A 19,456-nucleotide genomic window follows, 5' to 3' on the forward strand; every position below is an offset into this window, starting at 1 on the left:
GACTATAATATTACTAGGAACTGACTCAACATAACTCAATGTGTGTGTACGTTTATTTGCGAAAGTTTTTTCAGGCTTAGCTCAAACTGATTCACAACTAAAACATAAAATGCCTCATGAGAAATTCTGGGAACACTTATAAATGAATTGTTGTTTTTAACCAGATCATTGAAACAGTTAGACCATTCAAATTAACTGATTCACTAGAATTATTTACACCTTCCAATGCTAATCAAAGCAGAGGTTTATAGAGTTTAATTTAAACAGATTAATACCTAAACAGGCACACTATGGCAGGCAGATGCGATCAATTTACCTTCGTAAAATGATCCCAATCAGCACACTGCTGTTCAAACACACCACCAAACCACAACATGTATGCTTTAGTTCCTCCATCTGGGTTGAAACTGTGCATCTGGAAAAATTATGGATCTAATGTTCACACTGCTTGGTAATGTAACATCATGTATGACATACAAGCCAAAAATATAAGTGTATGTGATTTAGGCTGATGTATCTCACAGTCAAAGTGTTTGTCTGTGGTCATCTTCTGAGCTTATTTATTACATAAGCACAGTTCAGGCAAAAACACTCCGACATAGAAACACATCCTCACTGACCCTGGAGTTTTTTTTAGGGGTTATTATGGGTTGAGATGGAGAGAGGGAAAGAGAAATATATTTAAATGTAGTTCAGCAGCTCATTCCATTTTTGTCTTTTTAACCAATTGGTTATCCTTTCAGCTAATAATAAAAATGAAAAAAACTTATATTTAAAGTCACATCTAATTTCACGTTTTATCTAATACGAAAACAAATGACAAAAAACTTTATTGTATATGTTATACATCATGCTCAAATTTCTAAAGATAAAAGTTTGAAAACACAGAACAGCAAAAAACAAAAAGAAGGAAAAATGGGGTGGAGAGTAGAGGCTGAGGTGTTAACATTGAGACATGGGGTTGGGTTCACATTTATACTGTACATACAGCCACCAGAAGTGAGAGTATAGCCTGTGCTCCAATAGAGCCGATGTTTGCTTCAACCCAGGCAAACGCACAAACACACAAACGAAAGAGAGAAAAGAGTGCGGACAGAATGAAAGCTGGCTAGAAAATTATTAGAACAAGCAATGCACCAAAAGCAAAAATCAGGCAGACATCCAGAGGGCAGTTACATGATAGAAGATTGAGATTGAATCATTGGCGGGCTGAGCACCGAGCCCTGTGGTTCTTCTGAGGGTCATTTTCTTAAGATGATCACAAGCTCCACCCTCTTTTTGTATTTTGTAACCGTGCCACATGAGAAGCACTTACTTCTATGAGCGTAATTCATTTAAAAATAGAAAGCAATGAAATCACAACTGTTAATGAGACGTCAAGGTGTAGAATTAGGACATGCTCATCAGACAGCATTCTTGCAGATAAAAGTCAAACTCTAGTGGGAAAACTGACCTCCAGAACTCCAGTAAAATGTGCAAGTCTGGAGATGGTTTAGTTTATGGGTCTAGAACCTTCTCCAACTACTGCAAACTAATTGCCTAAAAATCTCTGCAGGGCAGAGAGCAGATGCACATGAAATCTGTTTGACAACTGGCAAAACAAAAAGACAGTTAGGCTAATTCAAAAAGGCAGAACCACTAACCCCATAAAGCCTTTTTCTCAATAATGAACCCTTCGCCAGCTCATTTGTATGCAATGAATCAGGGAAAATGCAGTGCTCTGATGTCTATGGCCACATTCTGAGGGTGGCTAGGTTAGGGAAAATGGTGCCACTGTCTAGTAACACCAGTCAGATTTTGCCAGCTCATAAAATAATTTTGAGAAAATGGATTTTGTTCCAGAAATATCCAAAGACTAAAAAGGGCTATTATAGATTGAGTTAGCTTTAGAAAGCTCTAACAAAATACTCAATAATCACTCAGCATAATGTGCCGGGAACAACTTCACCAGGAAAGAGAGAGAGAGAGAGAGAGAGAGAGAGAGAGAGAGAGAGAGTGTGTTGTTTCAAGCAGACCGAAAGCTGGAAGAAAAATAAGAGAGACACGGAGGACTAACCATCACATGACCATGAAACCAGGGCTGAACGTACATAAACACACACAGGGCAGCAATGACCCTGAGTATGTACACGCAGACAAGCACACTCACGTTCACATGGCAAAAAAAACCACCAGAGTTCACATACATGCAAAAATGAAGACCACCAGAGCACACTTTATGACAGCCAATCAGAATAATGCTTCTGATGCTACAAGATGAAGAAAAACAAAATCTATAACAGCTGTGACTGCATTGCAAAGAAAAATACTCTCTCTCTCTCTCTCTCTCTCGTGTGTGTGTGTGTGTGTGTGTGTGTGTGTGTGTGTGTGTGTGTGTGTGTGTGTGTGTGTGTGTGTGTGTGTGTGTGTGTTCTTGTTCTGTTTGATACACAGTATGATTGTTCTGGCATCGGATAGTTCTGTTGGCTTGGAGATCAGGAAATAACTGTGATCCAGTGAGAAAGGTTGGATACAATTTCTGTACTGTAAACGTGAGTGTGCTTTGGAAGAACAGTCCTGTGTGTTGTTGAATCACAACCATGTTTAGCAATAAAAACCCATATTGGTATCATGATATTCTCCTATCCTAAACAAAAAACACAGCGACTGATGTGGATGTTGTTGCACAAACCAGAAAGGCATTTGATTCATATGATTTGACAGCTAAATGTGCAAAAAAAACAAAAAAAAACAAAGCCCACAGAAACAGTAAAAAGAGCGGTCTTGTTTGCATTCGTAAGACCATAAATGAGATGACCTGCAACAACTCTGAGATTCAGTTAGAGGTTATGGTCCAATGAACTGTCATTTAGGTTCTGTGCTTTTAGATATTCTGATTCAACTTTTTAATTGTGTGCTGGTTGACTGATGAACTGTTAAACTATGGGTGTGTTCACACTTGTAGTTCGGTTCACTTGGATCTTTTGAACCGGACCAAAAAAGAAAATCATATATTTATTCCTAGTTTGCTTAATGTTCACATTGTCATTTTTAACACCAAAGATACAAAAAATAATAAAAATACAAACAAACAAAAAACAGCTTTTATGTTGTATTTTTTTGCGATGGAACTTACCAAACATCCAAAACATTGCTGTGTTCTGGACTAAGCGCGCTCGAAACATGTACAGGAGTCAAAATTGTGCAGGAATTCCTCCATTGAACACAAATTAAGTTATTTTGCAAGGAGACGTGGTAAAGTCTGACGTCTGTACCAAACTGTAATGGGCAACATTGTGACTATTATAAGAAAAAAAACAGGCATGCTTGGGCATGTGATACATGTCCTGGATTTGGTTTGTTTGATGTCTTTGGTCCGTGTTACGCTCATATTTCAGTCAAACAGCACCAGAGTTTTTTGGAAGCGGACTGACCCACCTTTTCAGGGGTCTTGGGCCGCTTGTTTGGTGCGCACCAGGGTTCGGATGGTAACGTTCACACTTATTCAATTGAACCGCACTAACAGAGCAATTGCACCAGGGTTCGTTTTAATTGAACCAATCCTGTCAAGACTGAAAACACCCTAAAATGTTGCACTAAAATGGTTAAAACTAAACTAACTGAAACTAAAATTGTAGAAAACCAGTAAAACTAAAACTGGTGTTAAACTTTTACATTAAAGCAGTTTAAAGAAAAAATGGTCAAGCTAAACTAAAACAAATGCAGCAACAGGCAAACCCAAACCTTTAGTTTTTCCACAAGTCTTCCACTCAACTCCTTTTCAACTCTAACACACTAATTATACTGATTATAGCTATTGTGTTTGTGTGTATTTAAGAGCTCTGCAAAAAAAAAAGTCTTACATGCCTGTGCGTATTTTTACCCCTCATTTCAGACTCTATTGTTTAACTTATGAACAGCAGAGCACCTCTAGAACATATGTGTGAGAGCATGTGATCCCAACATGAGGTTCATATTTCCTCAGTGGCCACATGGGCGTTCTATCCATATGTAGTGTTACTTGCTGTCTGAAGGGGGTGCTGTGGGTCCTTGACTAAAAACCACTGAATCTCGCTGGCTCAGTCTCATTCATTTTCCAATTTTCTTCTCTTTCTGTCTTTAACACACAGTCTCTCTCTCTCTATTGTTCAATATGTTTGTCATGGCTATTGATGTTAAATCTTTAGTAATAAGTTTTTGAATACACACTTTTGTCTTGCTACAGAGTATTCTGCAGCATCTCACACACAAAGTGAAAATCAGCTCCAGTAAATGTAAAAGAAAGTTCTGTAAAGCCGCAGGAGGCTCTTTGTTTGGGAAAAATGCCTAATTTTTTATTCTGAAAGCAATTAAAAGTTCATCCCATCACTGTCGTTTGCGGGAGGAAAAATTACTTTGCTAAATAAACAAACTCTGGACTTCTGAAGCCTTTTGGATTACCACTTTCTATGTGGAAATAATCATGTAGTGTCATGAACATTTTTAATGTCCATAGGGAAAAGGTATATTTGAGATAATGTTTTCGAGTCCCTCATGTAGTCTATGTGTGTCTATCATCTTTAAATATGGACAGTGGCTTTACCCAGACTCATTTTGATTGGCAGGTTCTCTTTGCTGGCTGCCTCCACCAGTTGCCTCCTCACTTCCATCACTGCCTCCTTTTGCTTAGCAACCAGCATTGTCTCCCATAGCAACCGTGCAGCGGCAGATCTGTTGAAAACATGCCAGGAAATGAGGGGTCACTCTCTTTTATTTTTAATTCACATAACACACAAAGGCAAGAGCTAGAAGAACTAGAATGACTAAAACAACAATCAAATGTAAATATTAAAAAAAAAATACTTATTTGTATTATATATAATATTCATACCAATTAATGTAAAAAAACAAACAGTGATTTAAAAATCAGTGTTTTAATTCATTTTACTTATATGGTTTAGTTTCTTGAAAAACACTAAATAATGAAGGGTTGTGTGGAATGGTGATTATTTTGATTTGATCCTAAAGGGTTGAAAAAAATAAGCCCCAAAAACAAGATCACAACAGTGATCTCAACAATTCTCTCTATGCTTACATGTACTACTATTGGATGATCAAAGAGATAAGAATTCCAAAAACTTCAACAAAAATTCAACAAAACAAAACAAAAAACTAAACCAACCAAAACAAAACAAATAGCCAGTGTATGAATACCTCTGTATGAATGTGGTGGATGTGTGATGCCAAAGGATTACTGGTCAACAAAAAGTTAAAAACAGAGCTAACCTTCCTCCATTGGTAACGCATACAAAAAATCAAATCTTTATTTACCATCAAATGACTGTGGGTTAACCTGGGTTAAGCGTTTTGCTCTAGGGCAGGGTTTCCTGATTGGGGGAAATAGTAAAGTTAGGGAGGGAACTGTTTGAGTTGATAAAATAAAATAAAAATAAAAAAACGTGCTAAAAAAGTTGAAACATTTTATCAATTTACCTGCATGTAAATATGAGCATTAACCATGAATCAGAAAACTGTGAATGTGTAGTTAGATGGAAGAACATCTGTCAAAGGGGTTCGTCTGACAAAGCTTTTGGATTTTTTTTGTGTGGTTCGGTAACTTTTTGGTTAGCAAGCAGACTTTTAACCGCTAGGCTACACAACACCCCAGTGCAAATTATTTCAGTCATACATTTTTAAGGCCGTTCAGACAAAAAAACATTCCAACAAGAAAAAATAGACAAAGAAATGGAATAGAATGTAGGGGGTCTAGAGACCCATTGGTAAAATTTGAAGTTCTTTTAACTTGATATGGCATCTTAAAAACTTGGCACCCATAAAGAAAGGCGAATCACAACCGCCAAAGACATCCGTTAAGTATGCGTTTACATAGAAAAACAATTAAGAAGCAGTGCAGACTGACACAATAACACATCATTAGTCTGCTTCCCTCTATTGAATATTCATCATTTTCAATCTCCTCACCATCCATCAGTAATAAACAGCTCTATCTTTAGTAACTTTACAATCATCATTCAACAAGGGTTTCTCATACACCAAATGATCTCCTCTTATGACATGTACTAATGAGATATCATCATTCTGTTCATCACTGGCTCCTCCTCTTCCTGTCTTTAATCATCTCTTGGATTGTGCGTGTGTGTGTGTGTGTGTGTGTGTGTGTGTGTGTGTGGGTTCCAGCTTATGTGCTGATAGTCATATTAATAAGCAGTGGAAACTTCACACAAACTCTTGATGAGAGATGCGACGGAATAAAATGAAATCTTTTTGCCTGAGGAAACATCATATGTAAATGAGCAGAATTTTGAGGAAAGGACAAGAGGAGAAGAAGAGTAAGAGACTGAGAAACTGAGGGTGCAAGTCATGAAACAAAGGACAAGAAATCAGAAATGAAAGATACATGAGGGCGAGCGTCAGAGGGTGGGGGTGTTTTACTGACACTGAAACCAAAATGTTAAACCTGCTCTGTTTTTCTTTTGCTCTTTTTGCTTTTTCTCTCTCTCAGTCTATTTCTCTCTCTCCCTCTCTAACATTTGCCATGTGTTGGATCTCAGCTGTAATGTGTTCCAGACAGAGTTTTGGCAGTGCTAGAGAGGGGTCTGACTCCATTACTCCAAAAACGAGACAAAAAAACTGAGGGAACAAAAATGAGGAGGACAAAAGCCTCCATAATAAACATGGGGCTTGTTGTTCTAAAGCGCAGACTTGTGTCGGGAATTGCGAGTGGAGGGACAGTACAAAAACATGACAGATAACGCATGAACGCGAACTGGCTCAGTAATCTGAGAAATGTGACAAAAAAAGAGGGAAAGTATAAGAAAAATAAGATCACATGATGGGCTAGTCACAAAGATTTGCGAAAAGCAGAAAAAAAACATTCAAATTTTTAACAGACTGTAAAAGCAAGGAATGCTTAGTTCATTGTGTTTCCAGATTAGACTAAGTTAAGCACCATGAAAGTAAGAGAATATAATGAAGGTGTACACTGGCAGTCAAAAGAAGGACACTCGAGTGAATTTATGTTTCTCATGACCTTAAAAACCTATGCTTAACTGCTACAAATTAATTTTGTAATTTAAAAAAATAAAACGTATAAAAAAAATAAAGTAAATAAATTAAGATAAACAAATCAAAACTAAAATTTTTTGCTCATGCTTCAATTTGTTTAAATTCATAGTTTGGATGACATTTGTTATGTAAATGTGGAAGATGATTAGGTTTTGACTTGTATATATTGACTATTTCAAGACATCTCAAAGATATCTTAATGGGCTAGTAGATGTTCAGCAACCTTCAGAGACCACATATCTTTGAAATCTGTTCAAGTATGTTATGTGTTTGTTGGTAGGTAGTGTGTCTTGTGCAATGGGGCTGAACTGATTTTGCATGTCATAAACAGATGCACACATTTTCAGCGTAGTTTACATGCCAGAGTTAAGACTGGACCCTCTCTATGTTCATGTGTATGTTGATTCGGCGTGTATTCCAGGAAGACGAGGGGTCCGCTTGGAATGTTTCGGAGGGGCAACATGGTTCCAATTTACCCCAAAAACCTCCCCCCTCTTTACTCCACTCCTCTCCTGCAGTGTTCCCCAGGCTAGATGTCCTGACAAGGGGGTTCAGTGAGTTTGTATAGAGCGTTGTGCTCCATTAGTAATCTAACCTATGGAGGGCAGTGTTGGTCTGCAAAGACAAAATATTTATTACCCATTCCTGCCACTACCTCCTTGTACCGTCCAGTGTGTGTGTGTGTGTGTGTGTGTGTGTGTGTGTGGTAGGGGAAGTTCAGGGTTCCTGGAAACACATGACTGAGCACTTAAGAATGGACTTCAACTGACTAAGAGTTCCTGAACTCCTTAAAATCAGTCTTCATACACGCACAGACACTAAATTGCATACAAAATGGTTCCAAATGTGATTAGCAATAAATGGTTGCCATTTCATAATAACCTATTATGTGTTTTGCAATGTAAAATCCCAAAACCAAAATCAATGTTACACCCGCTATTTTATCACGGTGTTAGGATGCCATAATCGTTGTGACGGACAGATTGATTTAGTAGACATGATTAAGTCTGTGTTTATCAGCAACAGGAAACACACAACCCCCATTCGTTAGCAGCATTCATTCCAGGTCAGTTATTCTTCAATTACGCCCACTTGCAGGACTAATGACACTATGCACACATATGCTTACACACAAGGAGACCTGGCAGACGCTCTACGGGAGAGGTGTGTGTATTTTCCGTGCTCATTATAATCTGTAACTATACTCTGAGAGAAATAGACAAAACGGAAATAAGAAACAAAGCAAGCAAAAACCTCAATTCATCTTTAGAGAAACAACGAGAGCAAACATACAGTCCAAGTTTTTTTTTTTTCTGTCAGGATTTAATAATGGAAAGAGCACAGGAAACTGGAGTGAAAGTTTCTTAAATCTGAAAAGTATCTCTAAAGCGAGCATGCCATTTCACTTCAAAGACAAATGTCAACCGTCTCAAAGAGATTGGAGAATGACTGTTATGTAAGCATCATTTGGAGAAGTAAGGGAGATGGCAAACAAAGAGACTTAAATAAATTGGGTTGTTTCAAGCCTTTAAATCCACAGAGGATGAGATTATGAAATAGCTGGTTTTCATTGATAACCACAGCTGAATATTTCATCTTTTGTTCTGGTTTGAAACTTCCTTTTTGTTGCAATTACTGTTCAGGTCTCCAGAAGGACATCTCCAATTATTTTAGTGTGATATAAAGTTTGGGGGTCGGTAAGATTTTTATGTTTCTGAAATAAGTTATTAATTTATAGTTATTAATAAATATTATTACAATTTAAAAAGGCTTTTTTTCTAATACGTTAGATTATACAATTAAATGTACTCCTGTGATTGCAAAGCTGAATTTTCAGCATCATTAGTTAGCCTACAATCACATGATCCATCAGAAATCATCCTAATATGCTGATTTGGTAACTGTGGTATATTTATATTTATTAACCTTACTGACACTAAACATTTAAATGGTAGTGTTCTAAAAAAGGTAGTGTTATATAAAAAATATAAACATGTATATACTATGAGTACCAACTCTCGCTGTTTGAGTGTGTTGAATGGTTCAATTAAATTTAGAGACATTTTTAGTGGCTATAATCTTTGTCCATAAAGATAGGCATCATTCGGCTACAATCTTTAAGATAAAAAATGCAACACACATAAAGGCAACATCGTGTAACATTAATCTAAAAAAGACTGGCATACACAAACGCACAAAAAAAACACATTACAAATCTCCCTCATCTGTGGCTCATTTTGTTTCATGTTGAGACTCCCTGAGCGGAAGATAAATCCCAGAGTCAGGCACTAACCTTTAACACACAATGAATGGGAGCAGAGTCACAGTTTCGGGAGAAGTTACTGGCGCACTCACAGCCCGCTGCGGCTTTAGAGTTTCTGCATGTATCAATACTGCATGTCTTCATCTCATGTAAATCTACTTAATCCTCTAGCTCCACTGAAAATTGATTGGCTTGATAATCAGTACAACCTGAGGAGAAGAGAGGAGAGGAATAAGACGAGACGAGAAAAAATATGACAGATAGATATATGATAGATATAATGCAGATGAAAAGAGAAACAAAACAAGTCAACAGGAGCAGAGGAGAGGAGAGAAAAATAGAGATACAAGATGAGGAGAGATCAATTGAGATGAGCAGAAATGAGAAGATAAGATAAGACGAGATGAAACGAGACAATATGGCACAAGACAGAAAGATGAGATTAGACAAAACAAGACAAGATGAGAGGAGAACTAAATTTAGAGAGATGAGAAGGAGATGAGACAACGACGGGTCAGCGAGATGACGGGAGACAAAAACAAAAGACAGGGAGATAATATATAACAAGATGAGATGAGACAACACAAGTCAGAGATAAGAAGGAGATTCGATGAGATTATACGAGATAAGACGACAAAGGACAGAGATGATATGCAAAAGATGAGATGAGAGAAGACAGGAGGATGAGACAAGATCAGATGAAAGGGAGATGAAATGAGACCACATATGACAGAGGGATGAGATGAGACAAAACAACATGTTCCAAAAGCTATAAATTAAAATTTCTACAAGTCGAGTGTGGGCCTGATGTGTGCCTGACACCATATTCTGATTTAACAACCCATCTGTCAATCAGAGACAGGAAACTAGTGGAAGGGATTTAGCAGTGGTGCAAGAATGAGTAAACAATATGATCATGCCAAATGAGTGACAAAAGACAAAGTACTGCGTGTGACATGCATGCAAGCGCAGTCTCTGCTCGACATTTAGTGTTGTTTTCTCACACTGCAGCGTGGTCCATTTCTCTACACACACACACACACACACACACACACACACACACACACACACACACACACACACACACACACACACACACACACACACACACACACACACACACACACACACACACACACACACGCCAATGTCTTGAGGAGTTCTAGTACAACATATGGGTGTCATGCTGGCTGGATAGGGCACAAAGTTGGGTAAATGGTTGTAAAGCATAGGACTGAAGTGTGAAGGGTGTGTCACAAACCCTTACATAAGCAAGGGCATAGCTGAAGTGTCCCACACACACAAAATCAAGCACCACTGCTTTGCCGCAGTGCCAAGAACAACCTATTACACCAGCCTGACTGGAACACACCTGACCACACACACACACACACGTTCTACCAGTCCAAAAACAGATTCTTGGCCAATTTCAATTGTCTATTTGTATTACTGGAGCGGGATATAAAAGAAGTTAAAAGGGTTGGTTGATGTTGCAGTAGAGCAGAGTGTAAAATAGTCGTCCTTTAGCTAACCAAACATCAAGTCTTCAAATCTGCTATAACCAACATTTCACACACAGCACAATCTATCCCACCAGAGACAGCATGCTACCATTTCGAAGAACATAAATTCACGTCTTCATGAAGTATTTCAAACTCAACCTACCAAAACACCAGACACATCTTTCATTACAAAAACGCTCACATTTCTCCCAAAAACCACAGTAAAAACACAGAGATCTGAACATTTCTCCAGTCAGACCTGAATAGGCGCAGTGTACAACTAGACTGTTATTAAAAGCTGGCGTTCTCACAGGCGAGGAAGAGGAAGTCTCCTATCAGCAGCCCGTGCCGGTCGCTCGAGAGACGGCTGCCTGAAAATGACCACCCATAACAACACTAAATCCAGCGACCCTGAAACAGAGCCTACAATTACAACGGGAAACACCATACAATAAAGAGGGCAAAATTAGCCAGACAGCCCACAATTAGGATCCTAAAATAAAACCTTTCATAAATATTTTTCAGAGCCTATAGATATAGCTAGGCTAGAATAACACAATGCAGCCAATTACATTCACCTGAGCTGACAAGAACAACGCCAGTATCAGCACTGCAGGGCTGGGCAACAAACCCCAGTCAGAACCAATATCATTAGCGGTGTTTGCTAAATCAAGCATCCATATTAGCATTGCTCACTCACTACGGTTAAGGACTGAACAATCCCCTAGGACTTACCACTAAAAGAGTCTGTTCACTCCAAAATAAAAATTCTGCCATCAACTCACCCATGTTGTTACAAACCTGTAATGCTTTCTTTCTTATGTGGAACATAAAATAAGATATTTAAAAAACTGTGCGTTTTTTTTTCTCCTTTATACTGTTTAATGAAAGTCAGTGGGGTCTAATACTACAATGGACCCAAATGACTTTTAATAAACATTTGAAAAAGTCTTCAAAATATCTTCTTATGTGTTCTTAATAAGAAAGAAAGCAATCCAGGCTCATTGGAAAAACATGCCTGTGGCAACACTTCTGCTTAATATAACAGTGTAATTTTCAAAGTGAAATGTCCAGCGAGTGGCATTAATATGCATTCAGTTTTATCCACTGGTTGTTGTATGCATCGCAGCGGTCCGAAAATGAAAAATAATTTTGATAGACTTATCTTAAGACTAGATTATCAAAGTTATACACAACGAGTATTCTATATTGATCCTTCATGATAAGCAAAGTAACCCAAACATCCTAGCAAAAAGCTAAAGAAACTCAAAACATTTTACAGTCTTAAAAATAAAGGTTAGAACCAAAAGCCTGATGAACCCATTCAAGAACATTTTGTTCTGCAGTTCTTTAGAAAACCACTCACAATAACCTATCAGTAAGAATGTTAACATGTGAAGTTATAATTGAGATACGGCAGAGATACTGTTTGCATATTCCAGCTAAAGTTTACATCTGTCTGTTCATTAGATAATGCTAAATCGAATATTTAAAAGGTAAAATACACGTTGTGGATCATCTGTCTTTCAAAACATGGCGCACAACACAGGAACCAAATTGAGTCGAATTAACATGAATATGTGTTGGTTAGTCCAACTGTTAGTCCAATATCACAAAAAACAGACTGTTTCAGTCATTCTTTTAAAACAAATAATTTAGTCAGACTGAAAAATCTATAAAGTGCATGTGAACCCATTCATTGTGGTGGCACATGTTTTGCACAGTCAAGCACCACTCATATTTTCTTAAACAAAAAAAAATCTAAGTGGAAACTGTAGGGAAATGAAAGTGAAGCAATATTTGTGTTTGGATGATCTGTTTGATATGTGTGCATATTCTTTGACCCAGAATATTGGGCTAGCAAAACTAAGTCAGAAATAAATGACTTAGTTGGCATTATACAACGTCTCGAGAGACGGTTAAGGACATTAAGAGTCTAGGGAGTTGAGTTGCTCTCCTGAGGATCAGCTGGGCCCTGTCAGAATGCATCAAAAGATTCGATATTTGCCTGGAGCTTGTCTAGACTCTGCTAAACAAACCCTAGCCTTGTGACTCGCTTCCCTGCTGAGCTAAAGCTAGAAATCCCCACACTCACACTGAATGGATTTGACTGTGTGGAACTGGACTGGTTCTCCTCCACTGAGTCCTAGAGCTCCAGCCGAGAATAAACCCTCAAAAAAAGGGGAGCCAGTGTAGATACAGAGAGAGTGGGCAAAATAAATGTGTTTTTGCCCTCAAACTTAAATTAGAAACATACGGAAGTAAAAAACAAAACAAAAAACACTGAGCATGACATCCTAGGGAATTCTAAAACTACACGCAGGCTGCAGCAACACAGAAACATTCACTCATGAGCAAACATCCATTACTCAGTTAAAGTGCCGATCACATCATGACAGAATGACAGAATGAGCACATACTGAGGTAATTAGCACACACAACTACACAAGTACTAACAGACCATTAAAACAACATTACAATACAAAATCTAATATTTCAACACAGCCCATACTGCACAAACAAGCACTCAAGAGACATACAGTCTGATAATCTTTCAAGTTCATTGACAGTGCAAGTATTACTATATTTACACATTATATTTATGTATAGTAATATATATATATATATATAAACGTTCTGGCACATTGAGAGGGAAAATTCCCTGGTCTAGCCCTTATCTTTTGCCCAAAATGATTTATATATAATAATAATATAAAATAATAGCTAGCATATGTAAAACAGACTAAAGGAAAGTTTGGTCCATAAACATAATATAATTCTGATGAACCAAAGAAAGATCAAGTGGTATCTGCGGATACTCTACTGTCATTATTCCACACTCAACATTTTAAAAACCTGCATGGATTATACTCTCCATATATATGGTGGCTTATATACAGTGACGAATGAATCTAGAATGTCAGGTAGAAAATCTCTGCCTTTGGAAGCACGATTAAGCTTATTTAGGATCAGAGCATGTTTTTTATAGTCCTTAGGAGAAATGTGCCAAGCCTGTCAGGCAATTCCCCGTGCTCACGCTGCTCTAGTCAAGGACATGATTAGCCAAGCAAAAGGCATTTTCACATAAGTCCAACATAGACTTATAATAAATACTGCATCTCATTAAAATAATCTCTTCAGTCATTTTGTGTTGACCAATTCATGTTTTGAAAATGATTTCATGAGAATGGTTGCATAGCACTAAATTCTGACTGTTCCTGTTGTAAAAAAAAAAAAACACAGGTTATCATTATAAGTGGCCATCAGGGCAAAAATAAAATGCTACAAAGGTGTGAAATATGGCAAAACACTTGAAAACCAATTCTATAGCCTGTAAATAGACTTTTACACACACATTCAGTGACAGAAAGCTCTTCAAACAGAGAGTTGTCCCATTCAGTCTCCACACCATCTGGCTAACAGTAAGTGCTTGTATATTTACATGGAGGTCTCAAGAGTGTGTTTGTACTCAGGACTGCGGTGCTACTGTAACCAGCTAATGGCGGTAAAGGGATGTGGTCTTGGAATATGGTATTCATCTGTGTGTGTAGGTAAAACAGCAGCTTCAATGCTCTCCATCAACACTGATTGAACAGGGTTGAGATGACAAATAGTCACAATGGGAGCCCACAATGGAGACAAGATCAATCTGGCAGCTTTGGCTGCATGGACTGAAGGTGAAACTGGTTTATTCATTGGCATCATTAGCTCATAGAGGAGTTCCTGTCCCATTAACTCAATCGCTCTGGAGTTGAATTCATTCCATGGGCACGTGCTCCCTGAATCCCTGTCTGATGGGATCTGGAAAGAAAACAGACATACGAAACAAGTTCCTCTTTTAACAAAACCTCACGTCTAACTAGTGGTTTAGACCTAATGGATCGTAAACAGCGTTTGGGTTTCCATACTGATGCCATTTGACTTCCAGATGAAGTAGGTTCAGTTTTGACATTGACACAACTGGCTTCAAAAAAAGTCTTGTATCAAGAGAATATTATGACAATCACCACAAAATCATCTACCAGCAAGGTTATATGGTGGTAATTACACCAAAAATGATGACAGTTGATGTTTTTACTCATGACTGAGTTGAACCAAAGGGCATACATTTAGCAAAAAATTCCCATCAAAAAGCATGACTGGGTTCATTTAGGAAAAACATTATTTTACATTCAGAAAGTGAGCGAGTTCACCAAATATGTGTTAAAACAATTGAGCAGCACGACAATATCACACAGAACAGCAGAAATTTGGGGTCATTCATTACCACATCCCGGCCCGTGGGAAATGACATCGGCAAAAACTGAAGCAAACCCCTTTTAGTTATTCAAATACACACATTTATGATGACTAAAGAAATGATGGTTCTCCATTAAAAATACTTGGCTGGGCATTGTTCCTGTGCCAACATGTGGGGAACCAAGTCTCATGGTTTTTCTCAGATTTCTCCTCCTGTGAGCAGACAGACTTTGAGAACAGCCACGTTTCTCTAATCCTTTACCAGCACTGAGGCTTTTGGTCTAAACTAGGGATGGGACGGTATGAAAATTTCATATCACGATTATAGTGACCGAAAATATCGTGATTATCAATATTATCACGGTTTTGTTAAAACAAGATGAAACTGTTAAAAAAGAACTGATGCTCACACTGAAAACATTTCAACAAGTTTAATATTTGAGAATCAACAAACAACAAATAAAACAAGCAGCTCTATGCACTTTTTAAAGCAAGATTCTATTCTGTGGCATTTTGATTTTCTTCCTTATGATGACCGTCGTCAATAGCAACATATTATAACAGCGCACATCCATGTATCACAACGGACGCGCGTTCTCATTTCATTCAAATACAACTTGTCACCTTGCGTCTCCGTTTTTGATTGTATTGAAAATGAAATCAGAGTTGATTTATTGTTTACAGAATTTGATAATATTGTTGTGATCATATTGTCTGGACGAGTTTTGTACGCTAAATGGATTTAACAGCTAAGAATAGAGACATTAATCTCTATTCAATAATTATGTGGTAAAAAAAAAATCGTACAATGAATATACATTATTATCTCTTAAATGTCACTCTTAATAGTCTTGTTTGAACTTATTAGTTCGACTTTGGCTCAAAGCCACTTGCTGCGAACTTTTCTTAGCGAAAGCTTCAAGTTTATTTCAAGTGAGTGAGATAAAATATGTCAACTCAAAACAACATTTTGTGCCCAATTATTTCCAGACGTAGTTTTAGTATTGAGATCAAAGTTAACTTGCCATGCGTTCGCTACAACAGTGGATGATGGTCACACAAGACGACTCGGCAGATTTGAAGTGTTTACCTCTATCACTGCGACTTTTTTTGTGCATGTTCTGCAGACAGAGTGACCATCCTCGATTAAGTTTCCCTCAGGATTTTTGTAAATGCCAAAATACGACCACACCTCAGATTTGGTCCTCTTAAAAGGCTGAAAAATCTCCCGAACACGGTCACTGCCTTCCGCCATTCCTTCTCGAATAAAAAAAAAACCCAACATTGCGCGCCTGCGTCAGACTGTTGCTGGCTGGACAGGATTTATAGTGAGTTATTAAAATCACGGTAATCAAACACGGTTTTAATGATAATTGAATTCTAAACGATATTACTAACCGTCAGTACATTTTATCGTGGTTTATAGTGAAACCGGTAATCGTCCTATCCCTAGTCTAAACCAAACTACAGTAGGGACATTCCCTTTATAGCAGTGATGACAAAACTATCAGACAGACAGGTCAAGAAATCTGATGTTTATATGCCACTGCCGCAGCCTATTATGTCCTTAAAATTGAGCAAACAGAAATAATGACAAAGAAAAAAACAAATGAAGTACTACATTTTAATATTTTTGCATTTTAATACTGTTTACTTCTCATTTTTTAAGCTATGTTTATTATGTATGTGTTTGCAATGTGCATTGTATATATAGCATTTTAAATGGTTAAATAAACTATTTACCAGTAAGAATTAAAAAAAAATAATAATTTTTTGCTGTGGTAGCTAAATTGGTATTGAGAATTGCTGGTATTATTAAAGATTTATGAAATGTTGGTACCTTGGAGTAACCTTTGGTTACATATTTTGCTCTTAAAGGGAAAATTCACCCCAAGAGACAATTCTGCAATTATTTACTATTTATTATGTATTATTTTACATGTTTAAAACCTGTATGACTCTTTCTTCTGTGGATATTTTTAAAGTCAGCAGGGTCAAAACAATATTAGACCCATACTGACTTTCATTCTACGGAACAAAAACACTTTTGAAAACATATTTTGTGTTTAACAGAAGAAACACAAGTTATATAGGCTTTGAGTGAAATGGGGGTGAGTAAATAATGACAGCATTTTCAGTACAATGCTATTCCGTTCCAATCGGCTCCCAGATCAAACCATAGGTCTGAGACTCTGAACCTGCATGTTAATACCTTAAATCAGTTAATATTATAACCAGCCCATCACGAACATGTAATCATTTAATTTAAAATCCTTGTGAGACAATAAAAAAAAGTAATCAAGATATGTATCTTTTATGCACTCATTGCATGTTCTTTGCATGGTATTTTGCAAGAATGCTTTTGGGTGTGTTCTGTTTAAAAAAAACAACAACAACAACAAGAAAAAGACTTACTGGTTTTGTGCCAAGCAGCCTGGTGCCAAAATGCCATTTGTATCAGTTGTCTGCTTCAGGTGTGTGAGCTCCAACATGTCCACCTGAACATCAGTCACATGACCTGGCAACGGTGGTAACACTGACAGGATTTTCTCAACCAGATTGTCACCATGATGGCCAACAGCCCCTATAGATTGGGAAATAAGAAAAACAGGAAAAAGTAAGTTAGTTTTGAAAGGACATAGAATTAGAACAAGTCATACTGTGTTATAATATATGCCACCATGATGTGTCATAAGGCAAGGCACCACTGGTGAACAGGGTAAAAAAAAAAACTGGGCTAATAAGTTTCACTATTCTACCCCAGCTGATTACATTAAGATAATTGTTTTGTCTTACAAGTTTTGTTATGTTTAATATGCAAATAGGCTTAGAATAGAAATCTACCTGGAAAAGCCAGGTTCAAAATTCTTGTTTTATTTTGCTGGCATGTTAGAGTTTAAGGTTTTTACACAGGCCATTTGGATATCTATATTTATCATATAAGATAACGATTATATAAGAATATACCCCTCTGTGAACCCCTATAGAATATAGATAAATTTGGTGTAGACAAGTGTTACTGAAGTGGGGATTTCTGGCTCAGTGCATAAAAAAAAAAAACATTTTGAGAAAATAGCCAATATAGCTATGTAAGGTATTTTTTTAATCTAAAGATACAAATAGATACATTTTAATAAAATAAACACTTAAATGTGTATTTTTCTTCCACTAGTCTCAAAGAAGACATGTTATGCAAGTAAGATAATAGCAAGTAAAATAAATGCAAGTAAATAATCTCAAAATTGACCAGTCCATGAAAAATCAATGGTTGTTCCTGTAGTGCCTTGCCTTGAGTACCAATGATTGAATATGTATTTAGACACATTGGACTACACCTGTAAGATCAAGGGTTCTATCAACAAACACCACTGATGCTTTATTGGGGGCCGCCTTCCTCCTGTTTTTGGCCTGTGGGTGATTGGCGAGCTCTCCTGCGATCAGACGGCTCATCGGACCCACCGAAAAGCTCTCCTCACGGGTACTGATGAACTCAAACAGGGTGTTGAGGGCCGAAGCCAAAGCTTTAATCTGAATCTGCAGCTCAAGTGGGAGAGAGTGCATATCCACATCCATCAGACTCCCAAATCGCTTTTTCTCCGGCCTCTTCTCGTTGATGGACTGAAGATCAACTTCCAATAAAGGGAAGATATCAGAGAAAGCAGGCAAAAGTTGAAGGTGCTGCGTCAGAGGGGCGAAGACCACAGGAGCATGCATAACCTCAGAAGTATAGTTCATATCACCCATCCACTCACACAGTTTCTCTTCAAACTGCTCAAACACCGGGTTCCTCTCCAGATCAGCGTTCACATTATTCGCAAGCAGGTGAAGGGAATGAGGAACAGTTGTGAAAACCACACAGTACTGGAAGTGACTGAGGGATATTATGTCTTTGATAATGTCTGCGGTTCTACCTTTCAGCACGGTGCTGACCACAAACACAGCTTTGGGTTCATTCTGTCCACCTGCTTCAAAACTTGAGAACTGTTTGATGTTTCGAGCTCCAGCCTCAAACAGAAGCGCAGCTCCTCCGTTCCAGTGCAGACTCTCCGAACACCGATCATCCATGAAAACAACAGCCTTTTTTACTTTTGATAGCACTTTTTCCCACGTCTGACCGGGGAAGCAGACGACACCATCCGTGGGCAACATATTTCCGAAAATTCTGGCGTTTTAAATTGAGAGGAACGAAAACAACAGCAGAACTGTCAAACAGACACAAATCAAAACAAACCCATGTGAGTCTCTCAAAGGTGACGTGGCGCAGAGGCGTCGCGGTAGTTATGCGTCATGCTGTAGCAATCAGCTGGGAGTTTTGAAAAGTGAAATATGATAATATATTATATTGATGAAAATTGCTTGCCTTTTCAACATGGTTGCCTTTTATTATATGTTCATTGTTTAAAATATT

General features: G+C 37.7%; 1 protein-coding gene across 1 annotated transcript in view; it reads right to left on the reverse strand.

The window, feature by feature from the left end:
* scfd2 (sec1 family domain containing 2) overlaps positions 1 to 19,317 on the reverse strand; it is a 144,410-nt gene extending 125,093 nt beyond the window's left edge. The window contains exons 1-3 of the mRNA XM_077220571.1: positions 18,384 to 19,317; positions 17,464 to 17,632; positions 4,562 to 4,689 (exon numbers count right to left, since the gene is read on the reverse strand). Coding sequence (XP_077076686.1) covers positions 4,562 to 4,689; positions 17,464 to 17,632; positions 18,384 to 19,197 — 1,111 coding nt within the window. The 5' untranslated portion in view covers positions 19,198 to 19,317. The remainder of the gene's footprint in view (positions 1 to 4,561; positions 4,690 to 17,463; positions 17,633 to 18,383) is intronic.
* Between the last annotated feature and the right edge of the window lie 139 nt (positions 19,318 to 19,456).

Source organism: Siphateles boraxobius, unplaced genomic scaffold (genome assembly GCF_051911475.1).
Source record: "Siphateles boraxobius isolate OS27281-9 unplaced genomic scaffold, OSU_SipBor_1 8, whole genome shotgun sequence".
Taxonomy (NCBI): domain Eukaryota; kingdom Metazoa; phylum Chordata; class Actinopteri; order Cypriniformes; family Leuciscidae; genus Siphateles; species Siphateles boraxobius.